Here is a 21,325-nt window from a genome sequence, read left to right as displayed (position 1 = left end):
AAGTAAAAAAACAAACAAAAAAAACCTCGAAAAACAAAAACAATCCCCCCCCCCCTTGAATTGCATTTAATCTCTTAGTATCAGTAATGAAAGCAAATGACATTTTCATTTGACCACAGTAATGGAAAAAATAAATTAGAAAAGTGAACCCAAAACTAACCTATGTACAAGTTAAAAAATGAATCCCACTTTATAGCCATATTGTTTAAGCCTGGTATTGAGTTCTAAGTCGCAAAACATTTTTTTTTTTCTCCGTTGAGGAACTTGGCTGATACTTGTTGCTTGGACGTTCTTTATTTAAAATACATAATGCTGAGAGATTCCATTTAAAATATTACAGGTGAAGCTCTAAGCCACACAAGAGAGAAATGGGCAGCCTTCCATTCCAGTGGGTTACTAGATTAGGAAAAGAAGTTGACCCCAATGAGAGTTGTCCTGTGATCTGCAGTGGTAGAAAATGCAGCTGTGCCTGCAGAGCAGTTGTCAAAAATATGAACTGAACAAACTTCACACGTTTGTCAGCAGCATACCTTCCACAGATTTACAAGTCAGACTTGTACTGATGATGATATAAGATTCATTGCTGCAGATTTACTGTCATTATTTATTTTTATAACTGTAAATGGCATTATTAAAAAGTTGGATGTCTAATTTAACTAATATATATTTTTGGTAGCAAAAACATTCCTGAATAATGCTGCTTCCCTTTTTCAATGCTTTGCATTCTATATTAAAAGCTGCTTTAAATTCACTGCATTTATTTTCAGACCAAATTATCCAGTGGACCAGGGAGAACCTCCCTCTGGAACTCTAGAGAAAAATTAAATCCTGTGTCATGGCTCTCATGACATTGAAGGGTGGGATTTTTCAAAAATACACAACGATGTGTCCATGAAAAATCCCACTGACTTCTAGTGTAATAAATAACCACCTCTGGAATTAAAGAACATATCCCACTAGGAACAATATGTGCGGTGGAGAACCCCATCACAAAAAGTAATGTCACGTGATGTTAAGGTGTGTGCTGTTGACCTAGCAATCTTCCATATCAGTCAATGGAAAGATTACCATTTAGGTAACTGGAATTAGATTGGGGCGAGGTGTACATTTGTACTTCTAACTGCCCTTACAGGGATGCTGGCCATCTATCTGCAGTTTGTTGCTTTCAAACAAAGCTGTATGTACTCAGCAGCTCTAAAAATAGGTACTACGTTGCAATAACTGATGCTGTTGGTATTAAAGGTGTAATGCCATGACCTGGGGATATATCCCTCTTGAATTCAGGAGACTTACCAAGCCATTACTCCATAGAGCAATGGCTTGGTAAGTCTCCTGACCTATATATATTCTTTGCAAGTATGACCATTTTGATTCCTTTGTGATTCTTGACATGATGACTTTGCTTTAAAACCACTACAGGCTGCAAAATGTTTTGTTATTCCTTCATAGGCAAATCAGCAATAAAAGCAGCTTTTTAAACGGGCTCTGAAGAAAGAGTCAGCGCTAAGCTTTGGAAAAGGGATGTTGCATCCCCTCAAAGTGGGGGGGAAAAAAAAGCATATGATTTACAAATACTGTAAAGCAAGGTGTATAAATGTCTGTGTTTTTAAAACATTGTAATAACTGTTGTAAAATTTGTAAATATCTTTTTTTAAATAAATGCAGTTTTTATGGGTGAACAAGCAAACGTATCTTCTGTGTGTGGACTGTTGAAATGCAAAATGAAATTCCATGTTACTGAATAGCAGGTAGCCTTTTATTTGGTTTTTTGTTTTATTTTTATTACAGTAGCATCCAGAGCCCACGGCCAAGAGCAGGGCCCCATTTTGCTAGGTGTTGTGAAACAAAAGCCAAGGTGAAGCAACTTGTCCAGGATCGCAATGCAGGTCAGAGTGACAGAGCAAGAAACAGAAGCCAGGTCTTGTGAGTGTCAGTCCAGTCTCTCTTCATTGGCCTGTAGCACGATTCCTTTTGTGCAAAAGCCTAATAATTCTATGCTAAAGTATTTTCCAACATCAAAATCTGGCTTTTTTGTATTTGAACACATAGGCACGTCATGTAATCTAAGCAGAGGTTAGAACTCGGATTTAAAGCATTGATTTGAAATGTGACTTTAATGGACCCATTGTTCTGTTTGGCTTCATAGATTTAAGTCGTCTTACGTCCAGTTTCTCCTTCCATCAGATTTGCCTGTAACACACAGTATGTGATTTTTTTTTTTTTTTTAAAGAGGAAAAGTAACTTTGGTTGGAATTTCAAGGCCAGGTTAAATAATAAAATATTCTACATGGAGGTCTTTGTTGGAAAGAAGATTTAAAAACTGCATAAATCTGAACCAAGCTGATCTCTTTGCCACCTGCCTGGGTATCTGATACCACGGTATAATACAGCTTACGCTTTTATAATAGTGCCTTTCATCCCCAAGTGTATGGCCAACCTCACATCTGTTAAATAGCCCTCCACTGAAATGCTACAGTTTTTTGAACAGTGCATTGCAACAGCTATTTAGGAGAGGAAGCAAAGAACTTACTTGAAATATCTGTATGGAAAATGGCGCTCATATTTAGCATTTCTTTTGGTTCCCACCATTGTAGTATGTGAACAAGGTATTTTATTTATCCTCTCAACATCCTCTTCAGGTGATTGTTTTTTCCGTTTTACAGAGGCAGTGAGGATCAGATTTGTCAGAATGTTTAAGTATGGCTAGATGCTGAAAGGAGCCTTATTGATTGATTTTCAGTGAGAGATCACTTTGCATCATTGGGGCCAAAATCATCTAAGATGAATGGAAAGTCTGTGGTGAAGCATGAAATTGAATCAGGCTGCCTGATTCTCATGCCAATGCCTCCTGCCCTGTCAGTCCACACTATGAATGCAGGACCCTTACGCTACAGACATTGTGTTTGTTCTGGGGTGAAGTGCAGTCATTGACATGTCCATGTCCATTTTCCCAGGACAAACCCTAAAAAAATGCATGAGATAAAAAGGAAGCACTAACAGTTTGTCCTGGGACACAGCAAAAGCATCTGAAGTGTTGTCCCGAGACTGCAACATTGAAAAAATGGCAGGCTTACTATGCCCTGATTGGAAATGTGTGTAATCGCCCATCCCGCGACTTTCCTGTTCCGGGACAAACACAGCCACACCTGTCTTGGGACAAATCCAACTTGTGCTCCTAGCCTTAAGGATTAAATTCTGCTAAATGAAACAGGCAGTCTGGAGAAATGTTAAGGATGAATTTGAATAGCGAGTACTCTACCATCTCAGCCTGAAAAAGTCCTTTTGGGAAATAACTAAGCATCAAGCACTTTCATAGGGTAGGCAACAGCCTGAAAGAACATGTCTTTTGGATACCTCACTTTCTATTGGTGTTTGCACAGCATCCTTGTTGCAACTGCAGCAATTAGTAACCTGGAAAAGTTGCACTAGGAAGCATTTAGCGTAGTTTCAATGTCAGTAGGCACTAAAAACTAGGAAGAACAGTACTGTGACGTAGCCAGTGGTGGTTTATGAGCTAAAGAAAATGCAGCATATATGGTAGAAACAGGAGACGAACCACAAGTTAATTAGAATGGCATCTGTTCTTCAGCCTCTACATTAAAACGCTTCTTTCAGTTTCTTATGTAAAATTACTAGCATTGTAATCTAATTTCCAATGGCAAGCCTTCAGGTGTGAGAGAAACAGTAGCCTTGTGAATGAGCAAGTGACACTCAAATGAGGCACTCGCTGTATTTGGACAATTCCTACGACTCTTTCAATGCCCCCAGTTAAGGTTCTTACAAGACAGAGAGCACTTATACAAACATTTTATTTGGACAGCAGTAATGCCAAGGTGCCTCCAGCACAAACCAGAATCCCATTGTAGTAGGTGCCTTTTGAGCAAAGAATAAGGGTGGTCTCTGTCCCAAAAAGCTTACATTCTACATGCTTTGAATGTGCAAGTTCCCTGCAGAGCTGTAGACAGGGCTTGAGTTGCTTGCTCTGTGAATTCCTAAACACTGTAACTCCCCAATGGTGTCTCCTCGCCTAGATTTAGCTGTTTCTTCAGTGAATGGCAACAGTTAGAAGGGGTAAAAAGCAAGACCAAAATTTTGAAGAAGGACAAGTGCCTTGAATGTCTCAATTTTTAGGGGCACAACAAACGACTTTTTTTTCCCCCCCAGAGCTAAGCACCTACATCATTTAGGGTGGCATTTGGCCATGTGAAAACTGAGGCACCCAAAAGCGCTAGTTCTGTTTTGATGCTGTCAATAGCAGTAAAGTGCATTACTGCCTTTTGGCTCCTGCATGCTGCTCTGATCACTGAAGTTCTGCCCTTACTCTGGAGAAGCTACTGGATTATGCACTTTAAAGGCTGGGGGACCCTGGGAGTAGCAGCATCCATATGGCCTGATTCTTTAGCTGGTAGAGTTATTCTCTGATGTTAAATAGCTGTGAATGCTGTCAAGGGTTGGGAGGAAAGTAACAATCACCTCACTTTGACTTTATCTCCGTAGGAGGAAGTCTTGGCACCAAGTGGCACTGCCCAGAATGGTGGCATCCTCATCAATGGATGGGATTTTCCTAATGTCCTAGTAATTCAGAGGATTAATAAAACCCCCTCAAAAGTGATCCTTTAATAAATCAGTACTTACCAGAGCTTCCTTCAGATCACTGAGCTTGGAGGGCTGATGGGGGCCACTGCATTCAAACTGCTGCATTTCTCCAAATTTTTCCATGTCATTTGCCATCTAAATTGGGAAAGATGAGAGTGTCATTTAAAAAAAAAAATCTAAGGGATCAATGGTGTAACAGCCCTGCAGTGCTAGCATTACAGTGTGGTTTTCAACTTCTGCAATTATTTTCATCTTTCTCACCCACTGCCTAGAGCCAGTGTCATCTGACTCTTGGTACAATAAATGAAAATGGCAATGTCAAAAATACCTTGATGCAAGTATTTAAGGAGGAAATACTTTTGACTGCATGAGTCAAAAGTTTAGTACATGGAGCCTTTTGCTAGCTCTCGGTTTGAATCCCTTTTTCCAGTGAATGGTCACCATCAGATCTGTTACAGTATGACAGATGCCTGTTTGACCTAAGGTCAAGTCAATGAGTGCTGCTCAGTAGCAGCAGACTGGAAGCTAAGCTGTTGATCTAGCAGAGGGGTTTAGAACTGATGTAACCTGGAAGGTGCCACTGGCTCTGGTGTATCTCATCAGCAGACATAATATATTATTCTCCAGGGCTCTCATCTGTCAGTAATACTAAATTTCTTAATTAATTTTAAAAAAGGAGGCACATGGCATAATGCACAACAAATGCTGAGCTATTTAAAATCAGGAACCTACCTCTTGGAATGACTCAACAAGGTTTTCAGCATTCCTCTTTCCTCCTGGTTGCAAGCCATATGACCAGTGCTGAGCCAAGCAGATATCCACAGACAGGATAAGCAGAAGGAGACTTACAAAGACCTTCCTAGTCTTCTGCATTCTGTCATAGAGCAAAATATAAATGTAATCATGACAGCATACAGGCTTGAATAACAGTGGTGAATACTGTATTAAGCTGAAGCCTATAGTACACCAAGCCTTTTAAAATGCCCTGTGGCCTCTCTCCATCAGGTACCTAGAAACACCGAACAAGCAAAGCGTAATGCATGTTTTGTTCAAGTACATTACCTGCTGGATGTACAATTCCACCTCTTCTTCTCTGGCAAATGTCCTGTGTATTGTGCCTGTCATCTTGCTTTTTATATACATGCATTTCTAATCCCCCTAATACCAAAGTTTTCCCAGCAGGTGACTTAATCAAATTCTCTCTCATGTGGACTGCAATTTTGTTCTTAAATCTGCTGTATGTACCAGAAGTAAAGCACATAATTAGAACACCTCTGGTGAAACTTAAATTCAGCTGACAGTTTTCACTAAAAGAACTGAAGGTCTTAATTTTAAGAGGCTCTGAATCAAATCAAGCGAACTGCTCTTTCCTGGGGAAAAATCCTCATATTTTTTTTTTTTTTCTTTCAATGCTCATAGTTTGTTGGTTTTGTAATAGAAAAAATATTCGGGGTGAATTTGGATTTCATGAGAGGCTTACAGCACTCTGTATACTGCAGCTGAAAGGTATAAGGGAAGTCATCTACTTGATGTTTGACTGCCTCTGTATGTCACACTGCAAGGAAATAGGGCCCTTAGGGACCAAAACAAGAGGCCAGACTCACGTAAGTATTCTGTACATGTGAGTACACATTTGAAAATGTGGCTCACTGTTTTAAGTGCCTTGATATTCTTGGTTCTATAAAGTGTAAAGTATATTTAAATCAATCCAGTAGACTAACACACAAATATTCTGGGGTAAGTAAGCACTGTGTGCGAACCTCATCCGGTGGCATCTTCGTCCCTAACTGCAGTTCTTAGATGCTGCTGAAGTATACATAACAGTGATACTGTTATGCAATGTCCCTTGAATTAAAATGGCTTGTGGGCTACACATTAGCCACTTGCAATGAGTTCAACTTAATAGACTTGGCTCCTGATGGCTGTCTGAGCAGCCCTTTGACCCCAGAATCTCGAGTTTATGCTCAAGTGGTGAAATGTCTCCTTATTTACATGTCCATTCACATACTCCTGTCGGATTAATGGAATAAAAAGTAATTTGATAAAGGTTAAAATATTTTGAGGATTTAGTTATTTTTGACGTGCATTAAAGCAGGAAGAATTACTTTAATATCCCAGCAGGAAGGGTAGCACTTGACTCCTGCTGGCAGAATTAATCAAGCAGTGAAAATGGTTTAGTAAGAGAAATAATACCCAAAGGTAAATTAAGTCACATAGGAAAAGGAGGTGCAGATATAAGGTGCTCTAATTTCTGTATTGGAAAATGGTGCCTTTAAGGCCATTTTCTTCCCAGATCAGCAGCCTAAGTATGTTCAGGACCTTTCAAAGAAGATTAAGTGAAGATTTTGTTCATCCTGCTGGAAATGCTTAACAAGGGGAAAGGACCTGCTCAGCAGGTAATTGGGCCCATCACTAAAGGGCTTTTGAATGTTGTATATGCAGATTCATGGACTAGTCCCATGGCTCAGCTATAGCTTACTTTTCAGCATCTCCCCACAGCCTTTCTGCTGCTGATGGTCACCTTTGTGACTCAGAGATAAACCTAAACTGGGTATGATGAAAACCATAAAATAGCATGCACCAAATAAGATTTTGTTCAAATGTCCCTGTGCCTGCTTCCTGAGAGGAGCTGCAAGCATTGGAAAAGAGTGCAAAGAAACAGGGAGGTTAAGCAGAGGATAGTCATACAGCTGTTTTTGTTTTAGGATATGCTTAGCAGAGCACCACACATATTTTACAGCCCTATGTAATGGAAACTCACTTACTGTGCTCAGCTTTTGGCAAAGGCAGAGTCCAAATGGAATGGTTTTGGAGAGATGCAGAGTTAAGATGTAGTTTTCTCCAACATTTGGGAGCATTTAGATCAGGTCCATCAGAGAAAAGGGGTCAGTTATATGCTATCACAAATCAGAAGCAGTCAGAGCTGAGGTTTTGAGCAGATACAGAAACTAACTTTCAGATCTTGGAAAGTGTAGTTAAGAGGAGAATTTTTTCAGAAGAGGTCACCTCTAGGCACCCATGCAGAAGTGGCCAGATGTTGAACAGCAGGTTCTGCTGAGAGCTACTGATAATCCTCATCTTCCATTAGGTGGCAGCGGTTTCCCTACTGGAAGAGTGATCTCTCTTCCATTAGGCTTATTGGTGCAAGCCTACTGTAAACTGTTCCATGCTTGTAAAAAGCAAAAATATGCAGCAGTACTTGGCCACTGGAAGCACATTTTTTAGAAATGGCATTATTAGATTTGAAAAATATAAAGCAAAGTTGGACAGAACACTGGCTAAGTATTTGCCAAAAGATGAAACTTGTTTATAGATAACCCATGCTGGTGATCTGAACTGTGGAAAGAGAACTTTAGGCTATGCAGCATATGCTTCTATGGAGTCCTCTTCTGCCCTTACTGACACTAAGTTCAAGACTTTCTATTGAGCAAAGATGGAAAGGTATAAAAACCAACTATGTATGAGCAAGTTAGAGAGAAACTCAGACACTACCAAGGAGAGGTAAGATTAAGTGCTGAAATTCTCTCAAACAGCTGGATGAATGAGAGAGGGTGGTGGCAGCTGACACAACCAGCGTATAATTTTTTCTATGATAGACAACGCTGTAGAGGTTTAAGAACAAAAATGAACAACCCTTCAAACCTTTAATGCTAGTCTGCTCCCCACATGTGGATGCTTAACTGTTTCAAAGCAAAATACCTGCTCCTCCCCACTTTGAAAGGAAAAGGTAGATTCTTAAAGTGAAACTGCCCATGGAACAAGGGTCAGGGCATTCCCTGGCTTTGTATTTTCACATCCTTAATTTAAAAACAAAACAACAAGACTGATTGTTGCCATTTTACACATTTATTAATGCAGCTTATATTTGGTTGAAGCCTGCTGTTTCCAAATAAGCCACTTTGGGCTGTTCCTTCAGTCTTGTCACTCAGCTGCGAGTGAACAATGCCTTATGTTGTGATTATTCAAAAACATGCACCATGAAAGTTTAAATATAATTTATACACACTGATTATGAAAATAGATTTCTCCCATACAATATTCTACCTCTGCCTGCTACAAAATAAGACAAAGAAAAATAATTCATTTAATTAAATTCATTTCTGCAGCCATAAGAATCTTCTCATTCCAAGTCATGCTTACTGCTCCCCTGAGGAAAGCAATGACTTGAGAGAGGAAATGAACCTGTGATGATAACATAACTTTTACTACAGAGGTACAAATCCATTTCAAAGACACAGTGTGTTGTTGCCCTAGAGCTGGATGAAATAGTTCTGGCAAGCTACAGACTTGCTTTTGATAGAACTCACTGGATGACCTTGAGCCCCAGGAAGTCATGTGTCATGCTCTAGTCAACCTAACTTGTAAACAAGGTTAAAATCTTTTAGACTTCTCCCAAGAGGTCATGTACCCAGAGCCAATCTCTTCCACAACAATAAATGACAATGTGTTTCTGCTGTAACTGTTAAGACCGCACCACTTTCCCCGGAGAGAGGGCAGTAAATAAACTACACTCCCCTAACTAAAAAGGCAACACGCCTACAAGACGGTAGAAATTAAGATTGCCACTACCCATTGTCATGTTTCGTTATGATACAGTTGCTTTTATCTCCCAGTAAGATTCACATTTCTTTTAATCTATACTGGTTTAAACTTTGGAGTATTTTAAGTTAGTAAACGTGAGGTAAGTGTTTTTGCTGCACCAAGCTTTATTTGGTATAGTTTCTTCATGTGCTTGTTTCAATGTGTACAAAGTCAACCTAGCTACATGAGCTTACGGATTGTTAGGACAGTGGAAACATCTTATCAAATGAAGCCAGCAGACTCCGTCTCTATGACTCTCTGCACTGCAGAAACTAGAGCTGTGCAAAGCTTTGGGTGCTGATTTAGATTTGGAAGAGATTCGGCCCAATTCAGTAGCCGACTCTCCAAATCCAAATTGAATCAGGAGACCAATTAAAAAGCCCCAAGTCACCAGCTGCTGCCAGGCAGGGGGACAATTCCCTGCTGCCCCCCATAATCCCTTGTTACATGGGGGGCGGGTGCTCTGCCACGAGCCCCCTGAAGCCTGCCTGCTCTCCCAGCCTGCCCCAGCTCCTGGTTCTTTTAAAAAAAAAAAAAAAAAAAAAAAACCAAGCAAGGCACAGCTCGCTGGCTACTACAGTGGCCTCTGGGCTTCTAGCAGAGCTCCCCCCTGCAGGGCAGTGGGGATTGTACCTCTGCTTGGCAGCAGCTGGTAAGTGGGGTTTTTTGGTTTCTTTTGGTTTTTGAGCTGAGAGGCTGGAGCCAGGTGGGGCAGCCGTTGACAGAGACGGGCCGATTTGGCTGCGGCCAAATCTCCGAATCAGACTAAGCAAATGCTAGCTGCTTTGTGCAGGCCTAGCAGAAACTCCATATATTCTTATGTAATCACAGGTGGGACTGGAAAGGGGTTTTGCACATTGTACCAGTTCAGAGCTGTTACCCATGCTTCTATCATACAAGAAAACTTGCATAATGTGTGTTCAGGTGCAAGAGTTGCCATTCCTTTTGTCTACTGGAGAAGTTGAGAAGCCATGCAGAAATGTAGTGCCTAATGCCTCTTTTGGTGAAAGGGATGGATTTTCTCTCTTCTAATTCTGCTCCCCATAGGCACTCAGATTCAATATAGGAAAAGATTATGTACCCAAGGGATTTATGCTTGTCAGCTTGAATAGTGCTATTTTACACTGAGAGGATTAAATAAATACGTTGTATTGGAATATGCACACTTGAAATGCTAACAATAATAGCAGCACTCCACTCTGAATTTCTTTTCCATTCTCTTCACTAGAAAAGGTTTCTACTGCCTATTTTTGTAGTTGATCAAGCAATTGTATACCCACAATCAAACTACTAAAAGGTAGTATGCTACCTATGACAACTTAAAAAAAAAAAAAAAAAGGCTGTGTACCCCACCTCCACTTTAAAAAAGTACCTGAAAAAATGTTCTGCGGGCTTTGTTCCCAACACATTCATCATTCGAAATATTGTGCATGGACAGAGGAACTAACTGCAGACACACTAATGCTAGTTGTAAACCTGACCTTTTTGCTACTATACATGAATTTAATATTTTATATACTCATATGCAGCTACAGATTTAACAAATATAATTGCATATATTGTGCTTTTATAAATTAAAATCCTTAACATCTATTCTGAATTGAGGTGATGATAAAAAATGCTTTAAAAAAATCTGTCTCTAAAGCCAACCCATTTCCCCTGCTCTATTCAAAAAGGTAGCGATAGGGGTAGATGTTCCTGCTAATAAATAAAAAGTTCCTCCCAAAAGAAGAAAAACAACATTCTCTGTAGGCACTACTGAATATAAGTTACATAATAAAATATTATTTCAAGAATAGTAAGGAGAGTGGGTGGAGAAAGAAAGTTTAAGTGTTTCACTTTTCTTTCTGGTCAGCCAGTTTCCTTCCCATCAGCTCTTCCTGGTCCTATCTGACACTCTGAGACATATGTAAAGGTGTCAGCATCTCTTCAAAGATAGCTCCTTTTACGTTAGATCCTCTCAAGTTAGCTTCTTGTAGATCACACCCTGAAAGATCACAATTCTAAAGAGTACAGAGAAATGTCACTTATTAGTTTAAATGTACACAGAAATCATTCCTTAAGTGCCTGAGCCAATATAAATAGTGCTGGCTACTTGTACAGAAAGAGAGAATGCTTAGTATAGGGTTGGGCAATTAGTTTAGGCAGAGAGCTGCTTACTGAGTTTTGGCAAGCCATTGAGGGCCACATGACAGGCAGCCAGGGGCAGATTAATATTAATTTTCTAATTTTTTAGGGGCCCCACACGCCAGCTAGAATGGCCTGACAGGCTGCATCTGACCCACAGGCCACATTTTGCCCACCCCTGGCTTAGTACAAGCCAGAACTGCTTGACCATTAAGATATCAGCCTAAATTTAAGCTTTTTTGCCATTCCTGGTGAGTTCCAAAGCACATCCAGTCATTTTTATAAGGAGGAATCTGAAGTTGCAGTTTGTACTTCAAAACGCATCAACATCCTCTAGGTGAGATGAAGTTCTATCTCAATCCTAGATAGAAGGCCTAATACTGAGATTCCACCATTTATAATATGAGGGGCATACAGGGGTAATGGCTGGGAACAAACAATACTGTTAGCTGCTAACAACAGACAGGTCCATAACTCTTTATTATGTTTTAGCCTACCAACTAACAGCAAGAGAGTCTGTAAGTTTTGCCTTATTCTGTTTTCAGTGAAGTCAGCAGCAAAACTCCATCTATCTTCAAGTGATAAAGTGATTTCTTTGCATGGTCTGATCTTTGCAAGAGGTTACCCATTGGTAGGGCAATTTTTTTTGCCTGCTACCCAGGGAGCTTGAAAAATAAAGTGTCATGTCAGAACTAATGGGGCAGGAGTTAAGGATTTAGAATGTGAGAAATTGATGTTTTGGAACAATAAGAATACTGAAAAAACCAGTATCTATTCGATGCAAGTGTTGTCTCTGATTTAAAATGTACTTGGAGATGTTTCATTTAATTCTATAATTCCTTGGCTGAAAAGGAATTAATGCTGCTAATAAAATAAAGCACTACTCACCTCCAAGTCAGTTCCGGCCAGAGTTGCTCCTCGGAGGTTACAGTTTTTTAGCTTTGCATTTTTCAGCGTTGCTACTCTTAAATTAATTCCTGTCATCTGACTTCCTTCCATGTCCACACCTTTCAGGTTAGCACCTAGAATATACAAACAGTAAAGAAATGAAGAGACAGTTATGGTTGATGTTCACATAGCCATCCCTCTGCATAAGTTTTTATTAGTTTTGGGTCCTTTGGGATGTGGTGAGAAATGTCTAAGAAACCAACAGCAGAACTGATAACAGAACTCAGGAGCTCTGGACTTGTAGGTTAATTGTTTAGCCACAGCATCTCCTCACAGAGTATCTGTTACACAGAGGAAGGCTAAAACTGTCCTGAACTTAGATTTAATCATTTACTGTACTTACAAAAAAGCCACAGAAGTCCTTGTCCTTGGTGACTAGTGCAAGGAGTAGAAAGCAGGGAAAATGACTGTTTCTGTTACCTTCCAGGTTAGCTTTAAGGCCTGAAGGATCTTCAAAGTTGCATCCTTTTAGTGATGCTCCTTCTGCGTTGGAACAAAGCATCTTTACACCTTGAAGGTTTGCACACTGGCAAAAACAGATGTATATGCTATCAGTAAGGCACCAATGCAAATCACAAAAATACAAAAGACAAGCAGTAACAGTTTGTTTGTGTTAGATCATCACTGTGCCCTTCTGGCACAGAAGATGCTGCATCTCTGAGGACTAAAATTTTACCACCATTTTTTCACCAACCTCTGGAGATTACAAATATAGTGCACCACAGTTCTCTGAACAACCACCCACCCAAGGCAAGCTCAAGTCCAAACACTTAAGCCAGTACTCCTATAGGAAGTTTTGGGGAGTAAAATAAACTGTGATGAACTTTAAATTTTGTAATTCCAAACCTAGCAAGATAATACAGGAAGGCCTAATATAAGCTAAGTAATGAAATCATACGTATGTCAGTGTCTTTAAAAAGGATTTTAAAAAATAATAATGAATAATCTGTACATTATAATTATTCCTCTTCCCAAGTAAGGAAGAGATCAGTCTTTTCAACAAAGCAACTCTTACATCGAGCACTGATCCAGAGAGGTCAGCTCGCTCCAGATTTGCGCAGCATAGGTTGGCATGTGCTAGGTTGCAGCGGCTTAAGTTGGCCATCTTGAAATTTATGTACCGAAGATCTAGACGGGAAAGATCTGCTCCACTGAAATTCAGACCCTGAAAAAAAGTTAAGATGATAGCTGAAGAGTAGGTGTAGTCCAGGGTGAAAACGCAAGACTCTGTTGAGAGATCCAGGGTTATGATTCCAGTTCTAATACCCTCTTGTTCTGTGACCTTTGGGACAGAGCAGATTTCTGTCCTCATTTCTTTTTTTTTGTTTATAAGAGGATGGTATAAAGGATCACTGCATAATTATATTAGATGAGCATGCTTGATAAGCAACAATTCTAAGTCACTCTCTAGTCAGTAACTAGTATTGAAAGCTGTGCTGCCTTCCTGTATAGACACTTATCTTGTTCAAGTCTAGCACCTTTCTTTCCTCTGCAGTTGTATTATACATAAGTCCAGGTCTTCAAAAATATATTTTCAAAAGCTGAATTTAGGGGCTCAAAACTCTATAGGCAGCCAAATGTAACAAGTGTTTTCTGCTGTTAATGCATCCAAAGAAAAAAAAAACAACTTGAAATGCCAAACATCATGCACTGGCGTGTTTCACATTTAGCTACAAAATATTTTTAAGTGAATGACTGCTCCTTGAAACTTTCAACCTAGAGCAATGCAAGACCGAGCAAAGGGACTTTCTTCTGCATGCTTGGTTTTGACATCATGTTGTTCTGCTATATCTTGAAATTGAGACCTTCTGTGTCTCATTTAAAAAAATGAAAGTAAATGAAGGAGGAATAAAACCACACATGACTGATGTCACATGAGATTGTGGAGTATTTTGTTGTTGGGTAGTTCAAAGCAAGGTTTGGATTTTAATACCTGACAGCGTAGCTCAGACTTGGTTGGGGTTGCCAGCAAAAACCGAACAAATTCCTTTCGTGATATAGGAGAATGGTCCTCTGCTGGCTGTGAATTCTGTTGAGAGTTTTATCAAAGATGAAAAATCAACATTGATGGAGCTAAAAATTAATATAGCTGAGAGAAACAGGACATTCGCAGTCCAATACAGAAGTAAGAATTACCTTAATAGCTACTTCTAGGTGTTCAATCAGTGAATCAATACCAAAAAACCTGGCTTCTTCCAAAACACCTAACAAAAAAAGTTACATATTGTTTAGAAGTGTGCTCAACCTTACAGGGGAACAAATTCCCTCCTTTACTTGAGAACAAGGGGGGCTTAAGACATCTAAAAAAATGTGCCCAAGCACTTTATTCAATCTGCCCCTCCCCTGTATGGGAGGAATATAAATTCATAATGTTCTCATTTCACCTTTTACCTGTACATGTTAGGATCTCTCAGGAAGATGGGTAGATCAGTTGTTCAGTTTCATGCACTCCTTGTAAACTGTTTTTGATCCAAAACAACTATCAACTACATATAGTGTATTAGATGTAATTGGGGGGTAAAGGAAAGGAGAGCTTACTCATGGTTAAAAAAAGGAAAAGCACCCTGCAGTTTAGGAAAGGGTGTGTTTCCAATACAAGCCATGTTCCTTTACACAAGAGACATCAAGGCTTGGTAAATGAAGGTTCAGGAATCAAATCCAGAATACAGTTGCACATGAGGGAGCATCTTTACAACCCTTAATTCGAGTGGGTTGGAACATTTTAGTCTCATTAAATCAAATCTCTGGAACTGACTTTATCAATAACAAATGTACCACAGCTGAAGTATACAAACCCCCCAAATGTGTGCACACAGTTTCTACCAACTTGAGTGGACTTAACTGGGAACAGAGTTCAACTTAAAATTAATAAGTTATTGAACTATCATAGATAATGCATACCTAGTAAATTAATGCCATCATTTACAATGAGCTGTCCATGACGCAAATAGTTCAGAATTGGTTCAAAATACTCTGGACTGCGGTCAATTAGGAATGCTCCTCTGTGATCCTTCTTATTTCCCCAGGCATCTGTTGCCACAAAAATAATCTATCATTAAATTTGATATGTAAATAAAAATGCATATTCAGATTACCACTACCATAAAGTAGCATCACACTGCCCAAATAGATTAGGTGGAGTTAGATATCTATTTTAAAGGGACACAATTTGGAAAACCATACTTTAAGCTTACATTCTTCTTGCGGTATGGAACCAGTGTATTTTATGGTAATGCCAAGACCTTTAAGTTAAATGAGAATTCACAAAAGCAGTATTTGACTGCTTTAGAGCACCTGTTCCAGGAAAAAAAAAGATCTATCCTCTACTGGGTTAACACGCTGACATTGTTACCTAATAAACAACTGCCAAACCTGAGCATGTTGTAATCAAAAAATAGTGTTCATAATTAACATTATGTACTACTTTTTCAAGATATCATGCAAATATTAGACATAAATGGCATAAAAAGGAAAGTGTGAAACCAGAGCTTAGAAAGCTTTAACATTAAACAACTGATGACCAGCTGAAATTTTATCCTAATAGTATCTGTTATTTGCTTGAAAAGAGAAGCAGTGGTGGAAGGGAAGCGTATACTAACCTTTATCTCTAAACATATGGGCCAGCATACTTTCAGGTTCTTTATTAACTAAAGTGCTCCTACAGAATAAGAAATAGGTCAGTTTAATCTGTACAAAAAAAAAAGTGACCTCAGAGGAACATCACAATCATTACATACAAGACTTTTCTGTGTACTTACAGTACCACAAGTAGAAGATAAGTATACATAATATGGTAACTTACAGGAGCACGCAGTAAATATATCTGGCATTATACTGTCAGGACATGGTGAGAGAATCGTGTAAGCATCTTGCTAAGGCTACAGAAGGCATTAGTTTGTACAGTCACTATGGACTTATGCTGAAGGCTGCCCCCTGTCACCTAGCTCTGAATGGGTATCCAGTCATTTAGGTGGGAAGTCAAAAGGTAACTGGATGCGATGCTAGTCAAGTCCCCTTCTTCAGTGCTGTCAGCTACTGAAACTAGCATGTCTTACCCACACTAGTCCAGGAACCATTTGGCTTGGATAGACCCACTGCTGTGTGTGGGGGTTTTTTTTGGTGTTTTTTTAGTGCAAATTAATTAAGAGTTTATTCCAAAGACCCTTTAAAAGCAGAGCATGCATTTGATTAACTGAAATACCATAGAGATTACTCCATGTATTTTCAGTTTTCTGTCCATTTCTAATAATCTCTGAAAACCACTTAAGAACTAAGCTGGTGCAAATAATGCTACAAAAAAGTGATTGGTAAAAAGTTCTGACCCTCCATAAAACAGATTTTTTTCCCATTGCTGGAAAAATTTAAAGTCTGACGTTTCAGCAACTGAACTTAGTTACTGTTTATGTCAGAGTTACTATCTAAAGTCCTTTTAAAACAAAAGGGTAACTAGTTACATCCTCACCGTGTGGTTGTAAAATATCGCCCTCCGACATTTAACGTTAACCAATCTGTGTGTGCTCCTGTTAGTTCTTCATGAGGTTTTGCATCTGTCTGAGGATCTACATAGATGAAGTACAAAATAAGTGATTCTTAGTATGGCCATGTAATATTTCTGAACCCCTGTATTGTAAAGCACTTCTTTAGAAAACTGCACACTGCAGATTTTCAGACTTACTTCAGATCTCCATTTTTTATAACGCACTTACCAATAAATGGTCCCCCTTCACAAACAAACAAAACGTCATCATCCCTGGGGAGGGAAAAGACAAATTAAGCATGCATTTTGAATGCCAGTTGCTCATTCAGGCTTAGCCTGAAACCTATTGCTTTCAGTTAACAGCAAATGATTATTATTTATTATGAAAAGAACTCTGATTCTATTTAGCTAACGGTGAGACTCCCAATTTACACCAGTGTGGGCAAGTTCAAGACTCATGTTCTCTGTTCTTAAATAGTTCATTTCAGGATGTTAGCTGTACTTCCTGTAAAGCACAGAGTAGATAAACTCTCTTTTATCAAGACTATATAGGCTGGTATTTACTGAACTAACTAATCCTCCATTGGCAACGCATGGCAGGGGTGTACATGAGGGGGCACGTGTGCCCTACAAATTTCTGTGCTGATGGCAGGGTGCAGGTACAGGACTGCAGCCTGGCTGAAGCCAGTGCCTGGTAGTGGCAGCGGCGTAGAGTTGCATCCCCCCCACTGGCAGCACTTGTGTCACCCATGCAATCCTCACTCAAGTATTAACCCATTGGCCAGGTATAAGAACACCAAGATAAAACCTTGCGTAAGCTCTGGGATTCCTTTGGAATCCACATTTCCTCTGAATAATTCAGAATTCAGATTAGATTTAAATGTCATAAAATGCACCTTATTCAGGTAGCTTAAATTTTTCTCAGTCAAGAAATTGATTACAAGAACACTTTTATTTAATCAAATTAGAGTGTAGTGTTCTCTTCATACAAAGAGAACTAAGCGATCCAGGACATGAAATAATTGCCAGAAAGGGTCAGAAAGGTATCAGTCATACGGTACTGTGCAATTTATCAAGTGCACTGGTAGGACAGGATTTGCTTTCTTCTAATGTGTCAGATACTGACAACTGTTGGAAACATAAATACAGCGTACCCCATCTACATGCCTATCAGGTAAGTGCGTCATTTACCTAACTGCATAACATGATGCCAGTCCCAATATTTATGCGTACTGATTATGCTTTAACAGTGGTTATCTATATATTGGTTCAGTGCATACAGCTCTTCAACCCAACTGTCTACTTTGGGATGTAATTCAATTCTAACTGCAAAATTTATGAATCTGATTGGGAATCATCATTTTCAAGGCTTCTGAAATTGCCCTGAACTGAATAGGTTCTGTCAGTTTCTATCAGACACACACAGCTTCTGGGAAATAAGGTAACCAGCTTGGGTTAACTGCATGTTCTGGGTAAAATCACAACCTCTGTTCAGAACCAAAGGTATGCACTTAGTTTGCTAAGGTGTAACATGATCCAGGAAGGATGTGCTCAATATCCTGATCAGAATCTACACAGACTGATCTTCAGGGGGTTTCTGTAGCACTTCCCTGGAATATTTAGACAGATCCGTATTGTTTTCAGTCAAGTTAGCTTGTATTTGGAAAACATTACCGAATTAAAGCGATGTCATCAATGAGTCCGCCTTTTCCATTGTACACACTGGTTGCTTTAATTCCAAGTTTATTACTCGCCACAGACAGCAAGTCTGATAAAGTCCCATAAACAGCCACAACCTATAAGCAGAAGGCATATTGTTTAGTATCGGTTTAGATACCAAGCATGAGATCCTCTAAGTCCCTTTCAGATCCAAAGGGCAAAAAAGCTATCTACGGGTCATCCCATATCGGTGTTCTGGAACAGTCGTACACACTTTATTAAGAAGCAATTTGAGCTTTAGAAAAAAACTGTAGAATTCAGGCTCTGTCCAACAGCTCCTAACAATGTTACAAAATTGTCTTAAAAAGGAAAGAAAAACCACGTAACCACCCAAAGAAAAAAATGCCTCCAAATGCTCAACTCTTTGTAGATGAGAGCACAGTAAGTGTTAGGCCAGACCAAGCCAGCAGCGCAACTCACTTGTTCTCTGGAAATTGCTGGTACCAAGTGCCTGTGAGGAAAGCCAAACTGAAACCCTGGACAGTCATTTTAAGCACCCCTAACCAGAGTTTCTTCCTAAAATCCCAGCGAAAAGGGGATACCCTATAAAGCCTAAGGCTTTGCATACCTTAAAGATGTGTTCCCAATTTAAATGAATTAGGGCTTGGGAATAGGAGACATAAATAAAGTGATACGGATGACTGGAAGTCCTGCCTTGGGCTCTATGTTTTCCCTCACAAGTAATTTCTGTACTTCTATTTGTTACATCTACAATATGGGAAGAATTACTTTCCTACCTCTCCAGAATGCATTGTTATTTACTCTTTGTGCAATGCTCTGATCATGTGAATTGTTATACTTGCCAAGATTTTTGGAAATCCAGGGTATAGTTACGCAAATGCAATACTTGTCATTACTCAAGTTCTTTTAATTCTGATTTGTTTTTTCTAAACTACTTTGCATATTCTGAAGCCAGCCATCACAAAAAAAACAAGCAATTCTTGAGGTAGCCCTCACCAATAAGCACACCAACTGCATCCAGCATACTTTTTATGATTTTGGCAGACATACTACATTTATAAAACCTTGAGGAAACCACAATGATCCAATTTTCTCCCTATTTCAAGTATTTACACAGGTGGTGCTATTGTAACAAATCCTAACAACAGCATCAAATAGTGGAAAAGGAATCGAGAACCTTAGAGGCATGTGATTACTACAACTATTATAGCTGAAGGGTTTTTTTCATTGTCCACCTCACTCCCCCAGCACACTCTCCAAGGCAAGGAGCAATTCTATTGCAAGCAGAATAGCCTTAATTTCAAGCCACTGAATTATCTATGGTTTAATCACCATACTGCCAAATCTTACTAGACACAGTGAGGGGAAAAAGGGACAGAAAGCTGTCCAAAGTTTGGGAAGGTCTGTGATACATTTCATAGTCTCTAGACCCAAACCATAAAAAGCCACCCTAATAATAATATGATAGAGGACAAGTACAGCATTCAAGGGTGAGGCTAGGAAGTAAATCATTAATGAAGTGTAAAGACGCAAGATCACAGGACTTGAAAGTCCTGTGCCCAAGTCCAGTCCCCTACATTTACAAGCAACCATTTGTCTAAAAGGTTCCAGTGGAGAGGCAAAAAATGAATGATCTACATTAGACTTTTTCTTTCATATGTTAAAAATAAGGAGCTGTAAAGACTGCTGCTGAAAGAATGAGTATTGGACGCATGGTGCTATATATAGAAGCCCTTCCTGCTGTAATATCCCCTTATCAGCCAGTTTATCCAAGGCTAGTAGGGTTCTATGGAAAAGCAAAACATTTCATTCACTTTTCCCACCGAACCAGGGCTGCTGTGAGCTGGAAGGCAAGTAAGGGTTTCCAGTGCATGATAAGCCAAAAATCAGCCCCAGTGTAAATGAGCTATTGAAGCTGAATGACTTGCTTTACGGTAGGATTCGATTTGCTTCACTGACAACAGCAGTGAAAGAATGACTAGTCCTGGCAAATGTATTATGTAGCAACTGTTTTTCAGTGAAACACTACTTATTTGCTTAGTTCCAGGCCTTTTTAAAAATCCTTTCTCTTTCTACAATTAAAGACTAAAATGATGCTCATGTTCATTACAGAAATCAAGCAATACAGTTCCAAGGAGGACAGCAAAGAGGGATCACATTCAGTTAAGGTAACAACTGTTGTAACAACCCCTGCCCGGGCCAGCTGCTCCGTGCAGTGGTAGGAGCCCGTAGGCCGCGGGTGTGGGTGTGGCCGCTCCATGCACTCCGCCACCAGGCGTCCCTCGCCCGACCCCGCCGCGCCCTCGAACTTCACCCCCGCCCCGCGCCCGCCAGCCTGCCGCGATTCGCAGCATGTCTGTGCGCTCCGCCCCCACCTTCCCGTTCCTAGGGCTGCCATTGACGAACAGGGTCACCCTCCGCATGCTCCCGGCACCGCCGCTGCCGCTGCTCCTCACCCGGAAATCGGGTTCTGTGACCGACAGCGCCGGGAAGGCATCCAAGCCCTAGCTTCCCGGCCGCGTTGTCCAATGGGAACTAGGGAAGGGCGGGACCATTGTTGCTAGGATCAGGGTTTCGCGCCAGGGCGGGGGTGAGGTGTTGATATGGACCAATCAGAGAGGCTGGAAGGGGAGCCGTTGGGGAACGTCCTTCGGTGCTGGCCAATCGGCACGAGAGGAAAGCTGGCTATTTACATAAAGGCGGGAGTCCAGCGAGACCTCGACCTTCTGAGGGGGGGAAGCTATCACGTGGTTGTTCCTCTAGTTTTCTCACGCCCTCGTTTCAAAAACTCGCGCTTCCTCCACGCTGCCGGGACTATCTGCGGGCAAAATAGTCCCGCGGCGCAGCTGTGAGCCCCGTTGTCTCGGGAGGGGCCGCCAGGCTTCGCCGCGTAGCTTCTCCGCCTCTGGGCCGCGG

At 40.3% G+C, this 21,325-nt stretch overlaps 2 protein-coding genes across 4 annotated transcripts; both read right to left on the bottom strand.

Annotated features, from left to right (window-relative positions):
• Positions 1 to 666: 666 nt before the first annotated feature.
• Positions 667 to 12,280, bottom strand: GNRH1 (gonadotropin releasing hormone 1). 3 transcript variants are annotated; one of them, XM_019556567.1, is made up of 4 exons: positions 12,193 to 12,280; positions 5,329 to 5,470; positions 4,636 to 4,731; positions 667 to 2,190 (listed from the first exon to the last, which is right to left on the bottom strand). In XM_019556567.1, exons 2-4 carry the CDS (start codon positions 5,467 to 5,469, stop codon positions 2,149 to 2,151), a joined length of 279 nt encoding a protein of 92 aa, XP_019412112.1. In that variant the 5' UTR covers position 5,470; positions 12,193 to 12,280; the 3' UTR covers positions 667 to 2,148. The 3 variants fall into 3 exon arrangements, with proteins under 3 accessions (XP_019412112.1, XP_019412111.1, XP_019412110.1); XM_019556566.1 differs by lacking the exon at positions 12,193 to 12,280 and adding an exon at positions 7,362 to 9,504; XM_019556565.1 differs by lacking the exon at positions 12,193 to 12,280 and having other exon boundaries at positions 5,329 to 9,504.
• KCTD9 (potassium channel tetramerization domain containing 9) lies at positions 10,743 to 20,896 on the bottom strand. Its single transcript, XM_019556564.1, has 12 exons — positions 20,785 to 20,896; positions 18,404 to 18,525; positions 16,959 to 17,002; positions 16,715 to 16,811; positions 15,852 to 15,910; positions 15,154 to 15,282; positions 14,389 to 14,456; positions 14,186 to 14,281; positions 13,268 to 13,417; positions 12,673 to 12,778; positions 12,193 to 12,326; positions 10,743 to 11,180 (listed from the first exon to the last, which is right to left on the bottom strand). The coding sequence occupies exons 1-12, from the start codon at positions 20,830 to 20,832 to the stop codon at positions 11,064 to 11,066; spliced, it is 1,170 nt and encodes a 389-aa protein (XP_019412109.1). The 5' UTR covers positions 20,833 to 20,896; the 3' UTR covers positions 10,743 to 11,063.
• Positions 20,897 to 21,325: the final 429 nt, after the last annotated feature.

This window comes from Crocodylus porosus, unplaced genomic scaffold (assembly GCF_001723895.1).
Source record: "Crocodylus porosus isolate Cpor-Errol unplaced genomic scaffold, CroPor_comp1, whole genome shotgun sequence".
NCBI lineage: Eukaryota > Metazoa > Chordata > Crocodylia > Crocodylidae > Crocodylus > Crocodylus porosus.
Note: the sequence above shows the minus strand (reverse complement) of the source record. Positions and strands in the feature narration are given on the sequence as shown.

Bases quoted from the DNA above. Each gene is read 5' to 3' on its own strand.
- GNRH1 (XM_019556567.1), bottom strand. From the start codon at position 5,469: ATGCAGAAGACTAGGAAGGTCTTTGTAAGTCTCCTTCTGCTTATCCTG. The intron at 4,732-5,328 runs GTAGGTTCCTGA...TTCCCAATTTAG, and splicing joins TTGTTGAGTCATTCCAAGAG to ATGGCAAATGACATGGAAAA. The intron at 2,191-4,635 runs GTAAGTACTGAT...TGTGTGTTACAG, and splicing joins GTGATCTGAAGGAAGCTCTG to GCAAATCTGATGGAAGGAGA.
- KCTD9 (XM_019556564.1), bottom strand. From the start codon at position 20,832: ATGCGGAGGGTGACCCTGTTCGTCAATGGCAGCCCTAGGAACGGGAAG. The intron at 14,282-14,388 runs GTAATTCTTACT...AACTCTCAACAG, and splicing joins ACCTAGAAGTAGCTATTAAG to AATTCACAGCCAGCAGAGGA. The intron at 11,181-12,192 runs GTGAGTAGTGCT...TGTACTCTTTAG, and splicing joins TGGCCGGAACTGACTTGGAG to AATTGTGATCTTTCAGGGTG.